Source organism: Mesoplodon mirus (genome assembly GCF_964341445.2).
Source record: "Mesoplodon mirus genome assembly, chromosome: 18".
Taxonomy (NCBI): Eukaryota; Metazoa; Chordata; class Mammalia; order Artiodactyla; family Ziphiidae; genus Mesoplodon; species Mesoplodon mirus.
This window is the reverse complement of record NC_138994.1, coordinates 54,573,045-54,591,574: the sequence shown is the minus strand read 5'-3', so window position 1 is coordinate 54,591,574 and position 18,530 is coordinate 54,573,045. Positions and strand designations below refer to the sequence as shown.

Genomic DNA, 18,530 nt, shown 5'->3' with positions numbered 1-18,530 from the left:
ATTGAAGTATAGTTGATTTACAATGTTGTGTTAACGTCTGCTGTACAGCAAACGGATTCAGTTACACACATACATGTATACTCTTTTTCATATTCTTTTCCATTATGGTTTATCACAGGATACTGAATATAGTTCCTTGTGCTATACAGTAGGACCTTGTTGTTTATCCATCCTATATCTCACCAATTTTTTTATGAGGATTAAGTGGCTTAATGTATATATAAAGCACTTAAAGCAATGCCTGGCACATGATAAACACCTTGTCAGTGTTAGCTATTATTATCTGATTTCTTCAGTAAGTTGTGGTCAGTTGATTTCTTGGGCGGTTGGCAGCCCACCTGCTCTGTTTATTTTGAAATGGGGCCCCTCTTTGTTCAGCCATAGCTTGTCCAGGGTGGCAGGTATGCATGTGTGTGTGTCTTTGATCTGTGTCACCCCTGCCCCTGGCCTGGAGGACAGCTCCCATGACAGCCCGTGTGCCAAGCCTGGTGGCTGCCATGCCTGCCCCTTCCAGGTCCTCCTGGGCTTGCTTCCTCAGGTTGCATGCATCTTAATAGTTGTCCTGGTTTGCTTCACTCTGCTGCTCAGTCGGCTCACTGGGTTCCTGTCACACAGGCCCGCTTGTGTGTTCCCTGCTCAGCCTCTGGGGTGAGTGTGTTCCAGCCTCACCTGACCTTGTCTGCGTTTGCCCCTTTTTGGGGAACACACAAGTGTAGCTTGGTATTTGCCATGTAAACGGACTCACTCGGAAATATGAGCAAGAATCTTAAAGGAATCAATAAGTCAGAATTTAACTACTTTCAAAGATAACAAGATACATTTTGTGATAAAAATGGCTGACCATGAGTATTAACAATCTGCCAGGCCTCGTGCTAAGCACTTTACATCTCCCACCCATGAAGGTAGTACTGTTATTCTCCCATTTTACAGATAAGGAAACTAAAGCATAGAATGGCTGAGTAACTTAAGGCAACTGGACAGCAATAGACCTGGGATTTGAACCCAGGTCTGACCATCCCTCCCTACCGCCTCTGGCCGGCATTCCTGGGATAGCTCAACAGTGACATTCTGCTATCCGAGCCCTTCCTCACTCTCCACCAATAATAGTGTCGGTGATGTCAGCCCAGTTACAGCTGAGGGGACTGCACAGGGCTTAGGGGCAGAGATCCTGTATCTTTGGGCCTTTGTGTGCTGGAGAGGGTAGTCCCAGAGCTGCCGTCACCTCAACCCCACTGCAATTCCATTCCCGGGTTCCAGGTCTGATTTCTTTCTTACGTCATCTAAACCCCACATTTCCTTATCTTCCTCTGCCCAGATAAAATGGTCTCTTAAGAAGAGTGCTGGGAAGAGTTTATAACAGAGAAGGCTGTGGGTAGTCGAATGGCCTTGGCAGATCCCTGGTGAAAAGAGGCGTGAATGCCCTTGCCAAGCGCCTCCCAGCCTTCCTTCCTGAGAGGCATCTGAGGGGTCCCGGCTGGGAGTGGCCCCAGTGGGACTCAGTGTTTCAGGAGTGCTTGGTTTTAATCTATTAACTTAAAATAATTTTGTCCCCTCTTGGTGGGGGGAGGGGGTGAGAGCACTGACAATTGGACTTGAAAAGCCTGGGTGTGAAGCTGGTGCCTTAACACAGTAAATATCCTGTGGCCTGAGGCACGTCACTTCACCTCTGAGCCTTGGTTTCTCATCTCTGTAAATGGAGATGAGGGTGGTTCTCATGGGTCTGTGGGGAGGGTCGGATGGGATGATGTCTGTAAACTGTGACGTGCTGTGACCAGGTGTGAGGCATCCGCACAAGTACCCATAAGCTACCAGGTCATCTCATTGGTGCCCTTCAAGCTAGAACGGGCAGTCGCGTCGCTGGTGGGGCATCCTGGTCTCACCTGAAACTCAGCTTGGTAATGCAGCGTCAGAGGTGTTGCTCAGATCTTGATAGTACAGAATGGATTGTAAAAGCGGGGGTAGTGCTGACCCGCCCTCTTGCTCAGAGCTGTTTGTTTCTACAGTCGGTTCTTAGCCCTGTTCCGTGGGAAGCCTGCAGACAGGTCAGCAGACCAGTAATCAACCCCTGCCTTTGGACACTCGCTTTTTGAGGCCTCCCCCCAACCCCTGTCCTGGGCTCCCTGTCAGCCGTCAAAGCCACGGCCTTACCCACGATTAAGGCCCCAGAGAAAGGAGATGGGAACAGATATTTGCTGGGTGCCTGTGGCACGCCAGCTGCTGAGCACGTCTTACCGTTTTGTCTTGACAGGGATCTTTGGAGGCTGATCTTCCCCCTCATTTACAATAGAGGAAATAAAGGCTCAGAGAGATTGTCAATGGCCCACAGTCCCTTAGCTGGTAGGAGGTGGGGGTGAGGTTTGAACTTCAGTCTATCTGACTCTCCATCCCCATGATCTTTCCAAGGAAGATAGGGGAGAGCTCGCTCTTTCTCTTGCAGGAACATCTGGGCCTGCTGTCCTGGGCCTGCTGTCCTTTAAGGGGTGGGAGCTTCCTGCTCTGCATGCGGGCCGGAGGGGGCTGGCTGGACAAGCTCCTCCAGGGCCTGGCCGCTCTGGCAAGTGCTGCCTCTTTCTAGCTGACCCCCTTCTGGGGGCTTTGGGAGGAGCTGGAGATGGAGCACCTGGGGCAGTGACTTTTGCTCCTGGCAGGTGCAGGGCACCCCTCTACCTGGGAGGTGGGGAAGGGGCAAGCCGGGAGACACCTGGGCTCAGGTGCCTTTTCCAAGTCAGACCTTCGGGCCCGAAGGCTTCTGACAGGTAGCTGGCCCCTCCCCCATGAAGCACCAAGTTCTACTAAGTCAAACACATGTTGACTCATTTGCTGGAGAAACTCAGCTCTCAGGCTTCCTGCATTCCAGGGTGCTGGTATGCCAGAAATTCCCCAGACAAGCAAGCAGGGAAGTCTTGTCTTTATAGTAAAAATGCTAATAAAACATCTCTAGAATCTGCTCCTTCCTTTCCACCCACACTGCCACTGACTAAATTACCTTTTGTTCTCATTTGCTGAATTGCATTGGCTCCTTAATTGACTTTCCTGTCTCTGCTTTCTCCACACCCACTTCAATCTGTCCTCTACATGGTTTCCAGAATGATCATTCAAAAATCCAAATCTGACTACATTTCTTCCTTTGCATTCCTCCCCACGCCTGCAAGATTGATTGCAGATGCCTTAGTGTGGCCTTCCAGGACCTTCCAGAATCTTCTGGGACCTGCATGAGCTGGCCCTGCCCCCTGGCTGACTTTGCTCTCCCACCCTTCCCCATCCCCTCTAGTCTCTAGCTACTTGCTATATAGATCCGTTGTTTTTTTTGTTTGTGTGTTTGTTTTTTTGCGGTACACGGGCCTCTCACTCTTGTGGCCTCTCCCGTTGTGGAACACAGGCTCTGGACGCTCAGGATCAGTGGTCATGGCTCATGGACCCAGCCGCTCTGCGGCATGTGGGATCTTCCTGGACCGGGGCATGACCCCGCGTCCCCTGCATCGGCAGGCGGACTCTCAACCACTGCGCCATGAGGGAAGCCCGGCAAGCGGATTCTTAACCACTGCACCACCGGGAAGCCCTGGAAAGACTTTTGGAGGAATGCTTTTGGATGACACATGGTCCCAAGAAGAATGGCGAGATACCTTCTTTTTCTTTTTGTAGATTTTCTGGAAGCAGACCGGAAACCTTAGAAGGTTTAGAAGGAGGTTTGAGACAGTGCAGCCTTAATAAACGTTAGCAGGAAGGACTGCTTTCCGTGGCAAGTAACAGAAGATGTGACTTCCACAAACAGGCCCTTATGTCTCTCCTACTATGAGAAGTTTGGAGTAAGGTGGCTCATGTGCTTATCTGCTTAACAGTGGTGTCTGTGTGGTTCTCTGGATAACTCTTGGCAATTCCAATCTTCAGAGCAGGAAGGGGGGCTATGGGAAGCCCCGGAGACCGTCCCACTTGTGAGGAAAGCAAACACTTTCCCAGCATTTCCAGCAGACACGCTCTCGTGTCTCATTGACCAGAACTGTCATACATAGCTAATTTCAAACGAAGCTGGAAGTGGGGCCCAGATCATCACAAGAGCCGTGCTGGGACCCCATCCTAGGTCGATTACATGGACATAAAGTGAGGGTTGAGAACCGCTGACTCAGACCAGTTCATCACCCGGCACAGTGCTGCCCCAAACAGAGTGGGCCTGTGAGTGCAGAAGAAGTCAGGCATGGATATCAGATAGGTAATGAGCAGCACCCATCATGCCAGGGGAGTTCGCCGTCACGTTAGTCCACCCCTGGTATTCGAGGAGCTCACCTGACCTTGCCCCTTACCCCCTGCATAGTCCTCTATCCTTTTCCGTGATGGTCTCAGTTGCTAGGCAAACAGTCATGTTCCTGGAAAAGAAGACCTATCTCCCCCGTATATGGCACGACCTCCTACTCATAGCAGGTGCTTTCAGATCAGAGTTTGAAGTGTCTCACCTTCCCCCATCCCTCCCTTCTAGTGGCTTCCAGGCACCAGGTCTTCAGGGTAGGTAAGGGAGTAGGCCCATTGGCAGAAACCTACCTTTGTCATTAGGTGCAGCCTCTGCCTTTTTTCCAGGCCTCTGCTTGATAATTCACACCCAGGCCCCCTACGGTGTGCAGTGTCAGGAATTCTCTGGGATTACGTCTTATAATTGAGGGGTTGAGAGCTAAGCCATGCTCTGTGGGCTGCTCAACTTCAGACAGGCACGTAGAGTAAGTGTTTGAACTGGGACAAAGTGTCAGTGCCTCTGGGCAGGGTCTCCTGCACCCACTGCTGTGCTGGCCCCTGGTACTGACACCCACCAGTGAGGCCAAAGTCTCATCCTGTTTTGTCTCAGCCTGGGTTTGAAGCTCCCATCTGCAGCTGGTTGTCACGCTCCAGAGTCTGCAGCCCCAGTGGAGCCGACGAAGGGGGCGGGAGGCCCTGAGTTCCCAGCTGTGGCCCTCTCTCCCCCGGCCTCCTTGGGAATGGCTCCACTTGTGGTCTGGGGCAGACTTGTTTGTTTGTGTTTGAAGTTCCCCGACTCTGAGTTTAACGTCAGGGCAGGGTTGCTGGTGGGAGACTCGGCGGGGAGATTGTCTCTGCACAAATGCACGCGTGTGGCGGCTTCCCCGGGAGGAAATGGGCGCGGGACAGAGGGCGTGAAGAATGGCTGGTTGCGAAATACCCGACTTGGGAATTGAGGTCACTTTCTCCTCTGCTCGCCCCACTTCCCCTGGCATGCTCGCTCGCTCTGCCCCTTGCCCACTAATGGCAGCCCCACTGGGTACCCTCGAGACCTCTGCAAGGCTCGGCGGTGCCAGGGCCGAGGGCTGCCGCTGACAGTCTTGGAGCTGAGTGCCTGGCCTGGCCTGTGCGGGGAGCCATGAGCTGCGTCATGACCTCCAGAGGCCTCCTTACAACCTCACAAATCATTCTGCAACACGTTGGCCGTGGCAGCCAGACCAGACTGCTTAGCTGGCTGGGTTGGCAGGAGGTCCCCAGAAGCTCACTCCAGCTTTGGGGAGGAGGTAAGAGAAGTAAGGGGGACAGCCCGAGGCCTGGGCAGAGCTGGCTGGTGCCAGGGAAGGAGCAGCAGCTTCAGGGACCGTACAGGGAAGGCTGGAGAAAGTCCCAAGAACTTTGGCGACTTCCTGAAGTTTGGGATGGATTAGACAGGGACCTGGCCCTAGCAAGGACTGCTGTGGACATCCTCTTAAGAATATATAGTGTGGGGCTTCCCTGGTGGTGCAGTGGTTGAGAGTCCGCCTGCCGATGCAGGGGACACGGGTTCGTGCCCAGGTCCGGGAGGATCCCACATGCCGCGGAGCAGCTGGGCCCGTGAGCCATGGCCGCTGAGCCTGCGCGTCCGGAGCCTGACCTCCGCAACGGGAGAGGCCACAACAGTGAGAGGCCCATGTACCGCAAAAAAAAAAAAAAAAAAAAAAAAGAGTATCAGGGGTGGAGGAATTTTGTTCTACCGCAGGTCCTCGCCTGTGGCCAGACTGCTGATGACTCTTTCCCTCTTGCTGCTGGTCCCATCGCTGAAACCCCCAGGTGCTCTTCTTTCTGAAGAATTTATATCTTGCGGTTCTGTGGTTAAGAGAAAATGACGCTACCCATGAAAAGCCCTCACGGAGGCCCCTGGTGATGGGCTGGCAGGCCCTGCTACGGCTCGTCTGGGAAAGTAACCCCTGGGTGTTTCTGCGACTGCAACCAACTTTCTAAAAAGTGAGAGCAGCCTTATTTTTGCTCAGGTGCATGCCGGGCACCTCCTTAAGCAGAGCCCAAATCTGCAGGTGTCGTTTCTTCTTTACGAGCTCTAGTACACCGGTCCCGTGGGCAGTTGGGTCGCAGCGCACCCCGACTCATCCCCTTTCCTGGTCCCCGCATGGGTGGCCAGGCTTATGGGTTGTCAACTGCGTGCAGTGAGGAACCCCTTTAAATTCTGCATGGTCCTACCTATGGGGCCCCTCTGGGCTGCCTAGTGGGGATCTCTAACAGCCTTTAAAAAAAGAAACCGCTCGCTCTGCTTTGGGGGAACTCCCCCTGGATTTTGAGACTCTCAAGCTCCTGAGCCATCACTTGCCTGATTGGCATTTGTTTTCCACTGTCATTTTAATAAACATGTGTGCCTGTCGGGGCTCCAAAATGTATTGTGTGTTCATTTGTCCATTCATTCAACTAAGGTTTTACAGCAGCAGACCACATGCCAGGTGCTGTGCTGGCCCCTGGGGATCTAGTGGTGATCAGGTGATCAAGAACACAGACCAGGCCCCTGGCTTCAGGGAGTTTCCTGTCTAAAGAAGGAAGCAGACAAGTAAAATATTAGAACTGCGCTGTGTGATCTGATGGAGGAGAAGGGCTGGAGCTGTGAAGAACAGGGCTGAAGGGCTTGGTGAAGTCTTCCTGGAGGAATGGATATCTAAGCTGAGTTGTGGAGGCTGAGAGGTCATTGGGATGAGCCTTCCTGGTAGAGGGCCAGGGCTGCGGGCCTTGAGGCTGAAAAGGGCGGGACATGCTGGCGGGGCTGAATGCGATAAAGCCCCCAGATACTGGCTCGTTAATAAGGCCGGGTTGACTGATCTTGATGTTGGCCTGTGATGGCCAAAGTCTTAGCGGAATGGATGGGTTGTTAATTGGCTCCTAGGGGTGCAGCCCTTGAAACACTCGGGCTGGTGACGGTCCGCCCTCTTCACTGCTGATGTTAGTGCCAGCAGCCTGAGCTCTTTGGTTCATGCAGAAAAGAATGGTTTTGACTTTGCATAGTTAATTGATTTATTGCCTTGTCTTTGGTCAGCAATCTGACACTGTGGTTTGAGAGCAGTTTGGAGTGGAAGGAAGCCCTGGCTGTGAGAAACCTTTCGATGTGGGGATAAGGCCCCTGTGTTTTCTTCCCTCCTTCCTTCCTCAGGCATCTTTGAGCACATGTTATGTGCCAGATGCAGTAATAGGCGTGTGGGGACAGTCAAATGAGGTGGGCACGGTCCCTGCCCTGATGTAAAATAATGGGGGACTAACCTAGTCTTTGGGGGTGGTTTCCATACTATAATTCAATCCTCCCAACCAACTGCAAGCTGGTATCATCCTTGCTGTTGTACAGATGACAGAACCAAGACTCAGAGATGTTAATGCACTTCCCCGAGGTCACACAGCTGTTAAATGGCAGAAACTAGATTTGAACCCAGATTCTGTTCAACTCTGAAGCCTGTGCTGTGTCCACTGCCCTGGGAGCTCACATCTATTGGGGGAGACCCAGTCAGAAGCTCAAACGTGAGCCCCTCTGTGATAGGCGCTACCAGAGAGGTGTAGACAGTGCACGCGGAAAGGGAGATGGGGGATTCTAGTTAGCCCGGGAGGTCTTGCCCAGGCCAAGGACATTGTGGCTGGAGGAGGGAAGGATTTCCTGCCAAAACAGTTTGAGTGGAGGCCTGGGAGTAGGGAAGTACAGAAGGTATTTGTGGAATCCCTGGAGCACCCAGGTTGGGTGGAGAGGAGATGAGCCTGGAAAAGAAAGTTGAAGCCCTGAACTTGGAATTGGCGTCTGGTCACCATTGGGAGAGTTGGGTCAGAGTGGGACATGAGTGCCTCTACTTAGCCCCGTAGAATGAAAGCAGCACTTGTGCCTTCACATTTGTTAGCTTTATGCTCTAAAGATGCTCCCAGGGGCCTAGGTTCCATAATAGGACAGCACAGTACACGTCTTGTGTGGCAACCCGGAGCTGCCAGCCTCAGCAGAGAGCGTTCCATTAGTAATGTCTGCTCTGGGTACCTGAAGGGCGTGTGGTGCAGGAATGCCACTGGGCTTGCCTTTGTCTAGGTTTCACTAAACATCAAAGCTGTACAATGCGTGGAATTATTTTTGTTCTGACTCAGTGTTTCCTCTCTAGCAATTGTCTCCACTTGCCGCTGAGCTCTCTAGATAGCAGGACTTAGCAGAGCTCAGGGCTGCCGGAGAGGGCCCGTGCCCCTGAGTCTAGCAGATTGTGAGCCTGGGACCAGATACATTTCTGGGGGAAACTTCAGAAAGACTGATGTAGAAACAATGGTTTTGTTGTTATTATGAGTCTCATTTCACACCTCATATCCCTCTAGCCATAAGGTTTCTTTAGCCTGGGGTCTGTGGATAGAATTCAGGGGGTCCATGAATTTGGAGGGGAAAGAATTGTACCTTCTTTTTTTTTCATTAACCTTATCTGAAATGTAGTATGTTGTTCAATTTGAATGGAGGCAACAAGGCACAGCCATCTTAGCAAATATGTGCGGCTTGGTCACGAGTAGAAATCACAGCTGTTTTCATATCACGTGACAGTTGTGGGGCTGTCTGAAAAAGCAGTTTATACTTGTCACAACTTCAAAGGTATGAGACCCGTTGCTAGATATTGTTTGATGCTTTAATAAAGAAGCTTATAGTACTCTATCACAATTTTAAGTAATACTTTGATAAGTATATTTAAATATAATTGATTTCATTTGTAATCCTAATGTTCTGTTTTATGGATTTAAAAGCATTATTCTTAGAAAGGGATCAGGGACCTCCCCAGACTGCCAAAGGGGTCCATGGTCCAAAAATGGTCGAGAGCTCCTGTTTGGAAATTGGGAGGCTTTCTAAGTATTTGAAATTTTAAATTATTAAATATCAGTAATTATTTTTTAGCATTGCAACTGTGCTAACAAAAAGAATCCTTACTCTTTAGAGAAAATATACTGAGATATTTACAGATGAAAGAAAAAGGAATGAATTAACAAGGGCAAAAACCCTGAAGCGGGCAGCAGATCTTGGGAAGTGGCTCCAATGGCAGGGTTCCTTTGTCCAAGACTTTTTTTTTTTTTTTTTTTTTTTTTTTTTTTTTGCGGTATGCGGGCCTCTCACTGTTGTGGCCTCCCCCGTTGCGGAGCACAGGCTCCGGATGCGCAGGCCCAGCGGCCATGGCTCACGGGCCCAGCCGCTCCGCGGCATATGGGATCCTCCCAGACCGGGGCACGAACCCGTATCCCCTGCATCGGCAGGCGGACTCTCAACCACTGCGCCACCAGGGAGGCCCTGTCCAAGACTTTGAAGGTGGTGCCTGCCTTTGGGGGAAGCTCTCAACGGGTCCCTGGGTCGCTGGGCCTCAGCCGAGCCTGGTCCGCTTTGGGTTGTGCGCTCATCTCCATCTGTTCAAGTCCACTCCACCTTCTCAATCAGCCCCCGCTGCGCCCGCGCTGCAGGTCTTGCCCCTCTGCATCCATCAGCACCCGGCTGGTCGGGGCCCAGCGTTTGTCAAAGAGAATACTAGTCTGACTTTAATTTACCCTTAGTTTTTTGAAGTTTTAGCCTTTTGAGACTCTTTTGAAAGCTGTGGACACGCTTCCCTGGAAAATGCACAGATTCACATGTCTGAAATTTGCATACATTTCAGGGATGGGTCTTGGTGGACCCAAATCAGGGACCTTTGCCAGCCATGCCACAGCCCACAGGCCTGGCCAGCACTCACGGTGTGTGTGCTATGTGCCAGGCACACACTGAGTGCTTCATTTCTTCTCTGCCCCCCCAGAGAGGGAGGTTCTATTATTACCCCCATTTTCTGGTGAAGGAAACTGAGGCTTTCCTGGGGGCGGGGTGTTAAGTAGCTTGTCCAAGGTCACAGGGCTAGGGTGTGTCTGAGCCCTCGGATCCCAGCCCAGACAATCTGACTCTAGGCTGGAAGCAGCCTAAGTGGAAGGTTACTCATCCTCTCCCGGTTTAAGCCGGTTCTGTCTTCTGCCCAGTCTCGACAGTTACTCTCCGAAGAGTGTGGTCCCGAGGGGGAGGCCGTGCCAGCCAGCCGTGGGTGGGGTAACGGGTGATGGGTGGTTCTCTAGGGTTTCCTGCTTCACCCCGTTTGAATGGCAGCAGAGGGGGCACCTGGCAGGCCCCTGTCCTTAGCACACGGCCTGTGTTTGCCAGAGCTCCCCATATCATGCTCAGGGCTGCCATGTACACATGCCCAGAACGAACCCACTTTTCTTTCCTGGACTTCCCACAGGCAAAGCTGGTTCGGTACATCTGCAAGCAGCGGCAGTGCAAGCTGAGCGTGGCTCCCAGCGAGAGGACCCCGGAGCTCAACAGCTACCCTCGCTTCAGCGACTGGCTGTACATCTTTAACGTGAGGCCGGAGGCGGTACAGGTACGTGGACCGGGCTGTGGGGAATTGGGGTCTGGGGGTGGGGCATGGGGGGGTAGTCAAGCAAAGGGACCACACACAAACCCGAGGACCAGCTCCACTGTGGCCTGTGCTCAATACTCAGGAAAGGGATGTGGGGGGATGGCAGCAACAGGAGGGGCTCAGGGTACATGTGGCTCTAGTATGTGTCCTGGGTGCCATCGCTTTATGAGCCAGACAGCCTGACCACACCACTCATAGGTTCGCCGTGAGGACAGCAGCCGACATTTCTGGAAATACTGGCTATGCAACAGACACTGTGTTAAACACTCTGTGCAGGGCTTCCCTGGTGGCGCAGTGGTTGAGAGTCCGCCTGCCGATGCGGGGGACACGGGTTCGTGCCCCGGTCTGGGAGGATCCCACATGCCGCAGAGCGGCTGGGCCCGTGAGCCATGGCCGCTGAGCCTGCGCGTCCGGAGCCTGTGCTTCGCAACGGGAGAGGCCACAACAGTGAGAGGCCCGCGTACCGCAAAAAACAAAACAAAACAAAACACTCTGTGCAGAGAATCTCACTTCATCCTCACAAAATCCTGTGAAGGAGTCACTATCATTATTGCCTTTTTTTTTTTCTTTGCGGTATGCGGGCCTCTCACTGTTGTGGCCTTTCCCGTTGCGGAGCACAGGCTCTGGACGCGCAGGCTCAGCGGCCATGGCTCACGGGCCCAGCAGCTCTGCGGCATGTGGGATCTTCCTGGATGGGGGCACGAACCCGTGTCCCCTGCATCGGCAGGCGGACTCTCAACAACTGCGCCACCAGGGAAGCCCCATTATTGCCATCTTATACTTGAGAAAATTAAAGCACAGAAGGGTCAAATAACTTTAAAATCATACAGCTAGTAAATGATAGCTTTGGAATTTGGAAGCAAGGGTCTGAGTTTAGTTTTCTCCTGTAACTGCAGTAATATATTATTTTCCTTCCTTTGTTCTCTCTTGCCATCCATCCAACCTACCCACCCACCTACCCACTAACCAATCAACCAGTTTGCATGGAGAGGGTCAGGGGTCCAGGACAGCTCTCACGGGGCATCAATAAATCAATGCTTGGCAGGTGTGATTCACCCAGCCAGGTCTTTTAAATCCTTTACTTCTCTTCTAAAATTAAAAAGATGGACTCTTGCTATTGTTTTAAAAGTAATATGAATTCATTTTATACTTATTCATTTACACTTTGGAAAACAGAAAAGGGAGGGGAAAAATCACATACATATTCCCACTACTCAGAGAAAAACCTGTGATCATTAAGATTTTGATTTTTCCTTCTAGTCTTTTTTTTTTTACCCTAATAGTTAAGTCTTTAAAAAATCTCTAGTGGGTTAGACCTGTGCTGTCTAGTAAGGTAGCTAATATTGTGACTTGGAATGTGGCAAGTCCACACTGAGATGTGTTATGATTTCAAAGATATAAATTCAAAGATGTGCTGAATGAAGACTTGATACAGAAAAAAGAAAAAGAAATATTAACAACTTTAAAATTTTAATCTGTTGAGATGACACTATTTTGGATATATTAAGCTAAATAAAATGTGATTAAAATTACCTTCATAGATATTTACTTTTTAAAATGTGGCTGCTCAAAAATTAAAATTTAAGTGTGTGGCTTGCATTATATTTCTCTAGGGCAACACTGGTTTAAACCATCCTGAATAAACAATTTTATATTTTGCTCTTATCATTTGACCTGCTAACCAGCCTGTTTTTCCCGTATTTTCACACTTAGTAACCCCCAGCCTTTTTTTAAGTGGATGCATAATGTTGAAGTGTATGTGCTGTAGTTTACCAGGCAGAGGTTAATTCCAGTTGTTGACTATCATATATAACATGGTGGTTAATATTATTTAGGAAGCTATTTGTGTATTTAAGAATTTTCCCTAGGAGAGATTCCAGGACAGGAGGTGACATGAGCATAAAAGGTTTGGGGAAGGGGGTGGAAGAAGATGGGAATGAATGGGGGGGACCCACAGGGGCGCTCTCAGCACCTTACATGCTCCCGGCCCTGGCCCCGGCCCCAGTGGCCCTCATATTTGTGGCATATGCCAGCTTTTAAGAAACTGGCAGAGGGACTTCCCTGGTGGTGCAGTGGTTAAGAATCCGCCTGCCAATGCAGGAGACACGGGTTCAAGCCCTGGTCCGGGAAGATCCCACATGCCGCGGAGCAAGTAAGCCCGTGTGCCACAACTACTGAGCCTGCGTGCCGCAACTACTGAAGCCTGTGCACCTAGAGCCTGTGCTCCGCAACAAGAGAAGCCACTGCAATGAGAAGCCCACGCACTGTAAGGAAGAGTAGCCCCCGCTCGCCGCAACTAGAGAAAGCCCACTCGTGGCAACGAAGACCAACGCAGCCAAAAATAAATAAATTAATTAAATTAGAAAAAAAAAAAGAAGAAACTGGCAGAAAAGAGTTGGTCCATGTGAAGGTTGAGGGAAACTGTTTTGTGAGCTGGCGGTACCTTGGGCATTATTAACAGTTCGGCGTACATGTAACACATTATATGTATAATGTATATGTATAATAACACATAATACGTATAATGAACTTCATCTCTCTACATCTCTCCATCTGTCTCCCCACCCACCCATCCCCACCTGCTCTCGCTCACCCTCCCCTTCGCTCCCTCTGGTTTGACCTTTGCACCCGCTCTCCCGCTCTCTGGAGTGCACTTTCCTAGGCTGATCCCGTGGACATCATTCTAGTGTCAGGTCTATGGTCACTTCCTCCGAGCAGTCTTCCCTGATGATGTGACCTAAAGGTCACTCGTATCTTCCATTTTCTACCAGTGCACCTTGGCTGATTTTCTCAAGGGCACCAGTCACTTTCTGGAGTTTATGTAACTTATTTGTTGCTCGGGGTCCATCTCCTCTCTCCCGCTGGAGTACAAGCTCCGGGAGACAGGGACCTGCCTGCTCTGGTTGTTGGTCACAGAATCCCCTTTGAGTATTGGGCCTCATGTGATGACTGTTTGAGAAGAAGGGAGGAAGGGTGGATCTCATCATGACATGGCGGATGTCCCCTGAGTCAAGGGTTTGGTCCTGAGTGGGTGGTGACAGGTTATTCCAGGGTCTGGCTTTTAAAGCCTGTACAGTAGGCCACTGTTGGGACTATAGCCCCAAAGATCCATCTTCCCAGTCATGCCTGGCTGCCCATGAGTCAGCCTCTGGAAAGACCCCTGGGAGAGTTGGTGCTCCCAGAGGAGGGGGCCTTCTCCAGGAAGGCCGGAGCCCCAGGGGGCCCTTCTGACTTACGGACCACCTTTCATTTATTAAGGGGTTGTGCTTCCAAATGCCTGACCAGTCTCTTGCTGGGAGGCCTCTGTAGTCTGATTATGAGTCTGCACCATGACTAAGGGGCTCCTGGGACCCCTCAGGGTCTCCTGCTCATTTTGCCTCAAAGCTGACATATAGAGAGCACACCTGGCGTGTAGTACAAGTGCCGTGTATTCACTGAGTCCTCGCTCTTTGCCACGTCCCTCTCCTGCCTCTTAGAAATGCCTGGGTTCTTGGCCTGGCTCTGGGAACCTGGCCAAACCCTTAACCTCCCTAAGCCTCAGTTTCCTTCTCTGTAAAATGGGGGAGTAACCCATGTGCCATGTGTTCGCTGAGGCAGTTGTGAGGGTCAAGCACTTCGAGGCACTGTGGTGTTTGCTGGGGTGGAAGAGGGAAAATGAAGGCAGTTTCCTCACCTCATCCTCAGCTGCCATTATTCCTGAGTGAGAGTCAGACCCAGCAGAGACTGTCGGAGGCTTGTACACCAGGCAGCTGTAAATAGCCATCAGGGGAGTGGATGGAAACAGGGGCTGGCTGCGGGGCAGTTTTCTGAATCAAGAGGCAGTGGGAGTTGGCCGAGGGCTTAAGACAGAAGGCAGCACGTGGGACCAACTGCAGGCAGGCCCAGTGTCCGCCTCCCACCTCCTGCTGGTCCCAAGGGCCACACGTGGTCATCCTTACCACCATTGGCATCCTCACCACCATCGTCACCATCACCGGTGGGCTGGAGGAGATGAGGCCAGAGTGGCTGGGGAGCAGGAGGAGGGCAGGCCAGGCTGCCTGGGTTTTAAGAACCACAAGGAGACACTGGCCAGGTGTCACTCCATCTTCCCCCAGACTCCCCAGACCCTTCTTCTCAAAATTAGTCTTTTTCTTCCCCCCAGATCTCATGGCAGTTCTTGGGCTATGGGCCAGAGTGTCCTGAAGGTTGAAAGAAGGCTGTTTCCTTTAGAAATCCCAGCCCCTTCTGACCGGGGAGGAGCTGGCTTCACGCACTGTGTTCCTTAGACTTTCTCCTTGCCGTGGAGGGGCGGGAGCAGAGTTAGAGTAGCTCCCTGGCTTCAAGGCCAGCCCTGGGGCGTTGGCCTGTCTTGTTCTGTTTCTTAACCCTGGCAGTTGTGTGGACTCTGACTGGCACCCACCCCACCCTGCTAGGCCTTGATGCATCCTGTGTGCTTTCAGCCAGAATTGGTTCTAGAATAGGTGCAAATTTCAGAAACCAAAGTTCCAAACAGCATGAAAGCCCCATGCCTTTCCAAAGTTGACCTCACAGACAGAATCCTTTGACGTCTGAATGTCATTGAAATCATTGTTTATTTTCTTAAATAAATGTTTTATTTTGGAATAGTTTTAGATTTACAGAAAAGGTGCAGAGAGAATGCAGAGTTCCCGTATGTACCCCTTACCCAGCTTCCCCCATCATTAACATCATACGTTACCACGGTACATTCGTGGAAACTCAGAACATGGCATTGGTACATGACTACTAATTAAACTCCAGACTCTATTTGGATTTCACCAGTTTTTCCATTACTGTCCTCTTCCTGTTCTAGGTTCCAATCCAGGGTACCACATTGTTTTTATTCACATCCAAATTTCCTTTTCTTTTTTTTTTTTTTTTTTAGATGTTAAAATGGGATCATAGAATATACACCATCCTGTGGGTTTTAGTCTGAATCTCACCTCTTTGTTAATCCATGCAAACCCACCTCATTCTTCTTTAGCAATAGAGTGGGAAGAGATTGGATTGCTCTGTGATATCTTAGGAATCGCTGTGTTGGAGGGGTGCCCACGTGTGCACATAGAGGCCCACACAGAAGGCATCAGCTCATGCCCAGAAGAAGCCAGGTGCCCAGCAGCATGGCACCTGGCATATGGGAAGCCCTGGCAGATATTTGCTGGTGAAAAGTGACTGAGGAATGAGCGAAAGTCACAGTGGGATGGAGGCTGGGGGTGCCAGACTTGAAAACGGGGTCTCTACCTGTCCTTTTTCTGTCTGGCTTTTTGGGGAAGGGATCAAAATCCATGAAGTCTGGCAATTTCCTTGTGCTGAGCTATGGGGGTGCATTGGTGTAGTCAATACCCCCAAGATGATTTGCCCCAGGGCTGCTCCCCGAGGCCTCTGGGGATGGTCTTTGTGTGATGGGACTTGTCTCTTCAGCCTCTTTGAGTTCTCTGCTGATCTTGAGGCTTCATAGCTTCGTGACTGGGGCTCTAATTTTTCCCGCAGGAAAATACCTGCCTCATATATGTGTGTAGCCATGTATCCATGTATAACCTCCTCCTTCCTTTTCAAAATCACCTTCCCAGGACCTGGGCCTCTAGGGTTATCTAAATAGTATTTCAGCTTTGTCCTTAGATTGTGGTCACCAGTTTGTGGCCATACAGTTTCCTGGAAAGAATGCCCTCCCGCTGGATGAAGAGAGGGGACGGACGTGGAAGTGGCCGCAGGGTGGTGTGGCACTTCTGGGTTTCTGGTATGGATGAAGGGACTCTGCACTCTTCCTCCTCTTCCCACCGGGGACACATCTCGGCCCTCTGTGGCTCCAGAGCCTGCTGCAGGCACTCTGACCTGTGTGACCACTGACTCCTCCCTCCTCTGTGGATGCTGGAGACGGGCAGCTCTGGAGATGCCTTCCTGTATTCACCCAACCATCAGTCCTTTGTCTAGAGTGACACTGTCCAATAGAACTTTCTGTGATGCTAGAAACATTCTATTCTGTCCTTTGCAGTGTGGTAGCCACCAGCCACATGTGGCCCGGCGGGGGACACCTGAAATATATGTAGTGCAACGGAGAAAGTGAAATTAAAATTTGTTTCTATCATACTGAATTTTGATTTAAATAGCCATTTGGCAGTTGCTGTGATTGGGCAGCACAGGTCTGGAGCCCGTGCTGGTGAGGCCGTGTGCTGAGAGCCGGGATGCCAACCACGCTCTCCCCAGTGCCAGGAGCTCTGAGGCTTGGGGGAGATGCACGATCGACAGCTGGCACCGAGTGCCCGGACGGAAGCCAGCCTGGGGTCTGTGGAAGCACGCGGGCAAACTCACCGTGGGTGCTAGCCGGGGGCTAGCCTGGTGGGGATGGGAAGGACACACTAGACGGAGGGAGGGAACAGTAACTGCAAAGACCCCAGGGTCTGGGTCTCAGAAAGCTGGTGCCATCCTCACAGGAAGTGTTTGCAAAGGGCTGGTCCGGGAGGAGATCGGTGAGGAAACAGGGTTAGTTCGTGGATCTCTCCATGAGTGGAGCGTAGGGGTTGGGGTTTTATCTGGGAGATCATGGAAGAGTGTGTGCATGAGAGAGGAAGACAGAGAACGTTAGGATTGTTTGAAGGAAAGTAGAACCCCTCCTAGTGAGAAGGCTGGATTCATCGGGGCTGGTGGGGGGTGGGTGGAAGGTGAGACAGTGCCCCTGGCTGGTGAGGAGTGGGGAGCAGGTCTGGAGGGTTGGGCGGCCTTCGGGACGAGGGAGTGAGCAGGAGACTGAGTTTAGAGGCAGGGCCCCTTCCCCGGGCATCTAGAGTCACAGGCTGTGACTATCTCCACCCCTTCCCCATCTATAGGTTAAAAACTAAAAATCACAGCTTCATGTTCTGGCTGCAGCTGGGGAAATGATTTCAGAGCCTGCTGGCATGGAGCCATTTTTTTTTCCTTCAGCAATTTCCCTGTTGGTAGTTGTTAAAGGAAGTGGCAAGCGCTGGCTGGGATCAGTGCTAGCAGGGAGCGTGGGTGAGCGGAGGCTGGATTCCATGGGCCACAGGCTCCCTGAATAAGGTCTCGCTGGTGGTGTGTTTTGTTTTTGTTTTTGTTTTTGTTTTGCGGTACGCGGGCCTCTCACTGTTGTGGCCTCTCCCATTGCGGAGCACAGGCTCGGGACGCGCAGGCTCAGCGGCCATGGTTCACGGGCCCAGCTGCTCCGCGGCATGTGGGATCTTCCCAGACCGGGGCACGAACCCGTGTCCCCTGCATCGGCAGGCGGACTCTCAACCACTGCGCCACCAGGGAAGCCCAGGTGGCGTGTTTTGAACTGAAGATGCAGGCGGGTCCGGTAAGGGGTTTTTGTGGTGGCCCCGACTAGGCAGGTTTCTCTTTCCCCTTTCCTCTGTCCGTGCATTCCCATGTGTAAAGTCAGGCCTTCTCCTGGGGACGGGGAAGAAAGCTGCCTCACCTCTGCCACCATCTTGGTTTCCCATTGGCTGGGAGTGGCTCTAGCTCTGTGGGCCTCGGGATGCAGGCCTTGTGGAGCGGGAGGCTGTGTAAGATTAGACCAGAAGAGTGAACCGGTATTTGGCTCCCGGGTTCAGCTTTAATAGACGTGAATCCTGCCACCCTCGCTCCTAGCGTCTCCTCACATCCCTCTTCCCGTCCCCACCCTCTCCCTTTGGGAGCCAGAGGCCCCGCCATCCTGACAGCCTTGCTCTTTGGCATCTGGGAGCCTCCTCGGAATGCAGCACACACCCTCACCCAGCCACGTGCAGGGATCCAGGCCAACAATCAGCCCCACCGGCCTGGGGCTGCCTCCATACTGAGGAATTGAGATCTTGGGCGCTGACCTCAGTACCAGCCCAGAGCGGCTGGGAGGTGGAGGCCTGCGTGGTGGACTGGCATGTG

At 51.7% G+C, this 18,530-nt stretch overlaps 1 protein-coding gene across 3 annotated transcripts in view; it reads left to right on the top strand.

Moving 5' to 3' along the window:
- Positions 1-18,530, top strand: part of KSR1 (kinase suppressor of ras 1) — a 144,395-nt gene that overhangs the window by 69,374 nt on the left and 56,491 nt on the right. For all 3 annotated transcript variants that reach the window (XM_082603525.1, XM_082603526.1, XM_082603527.1), the window contains exon 2: positions 10,482-10,622. In XM_082603525.1, coding sequence (XP_082459651.1) covers positions 10,482-10,622 — 141 coding nt within the window. The remainder of the gene's footprint in view (positions 1-10,481; positions 10,623-18,530) is intronic.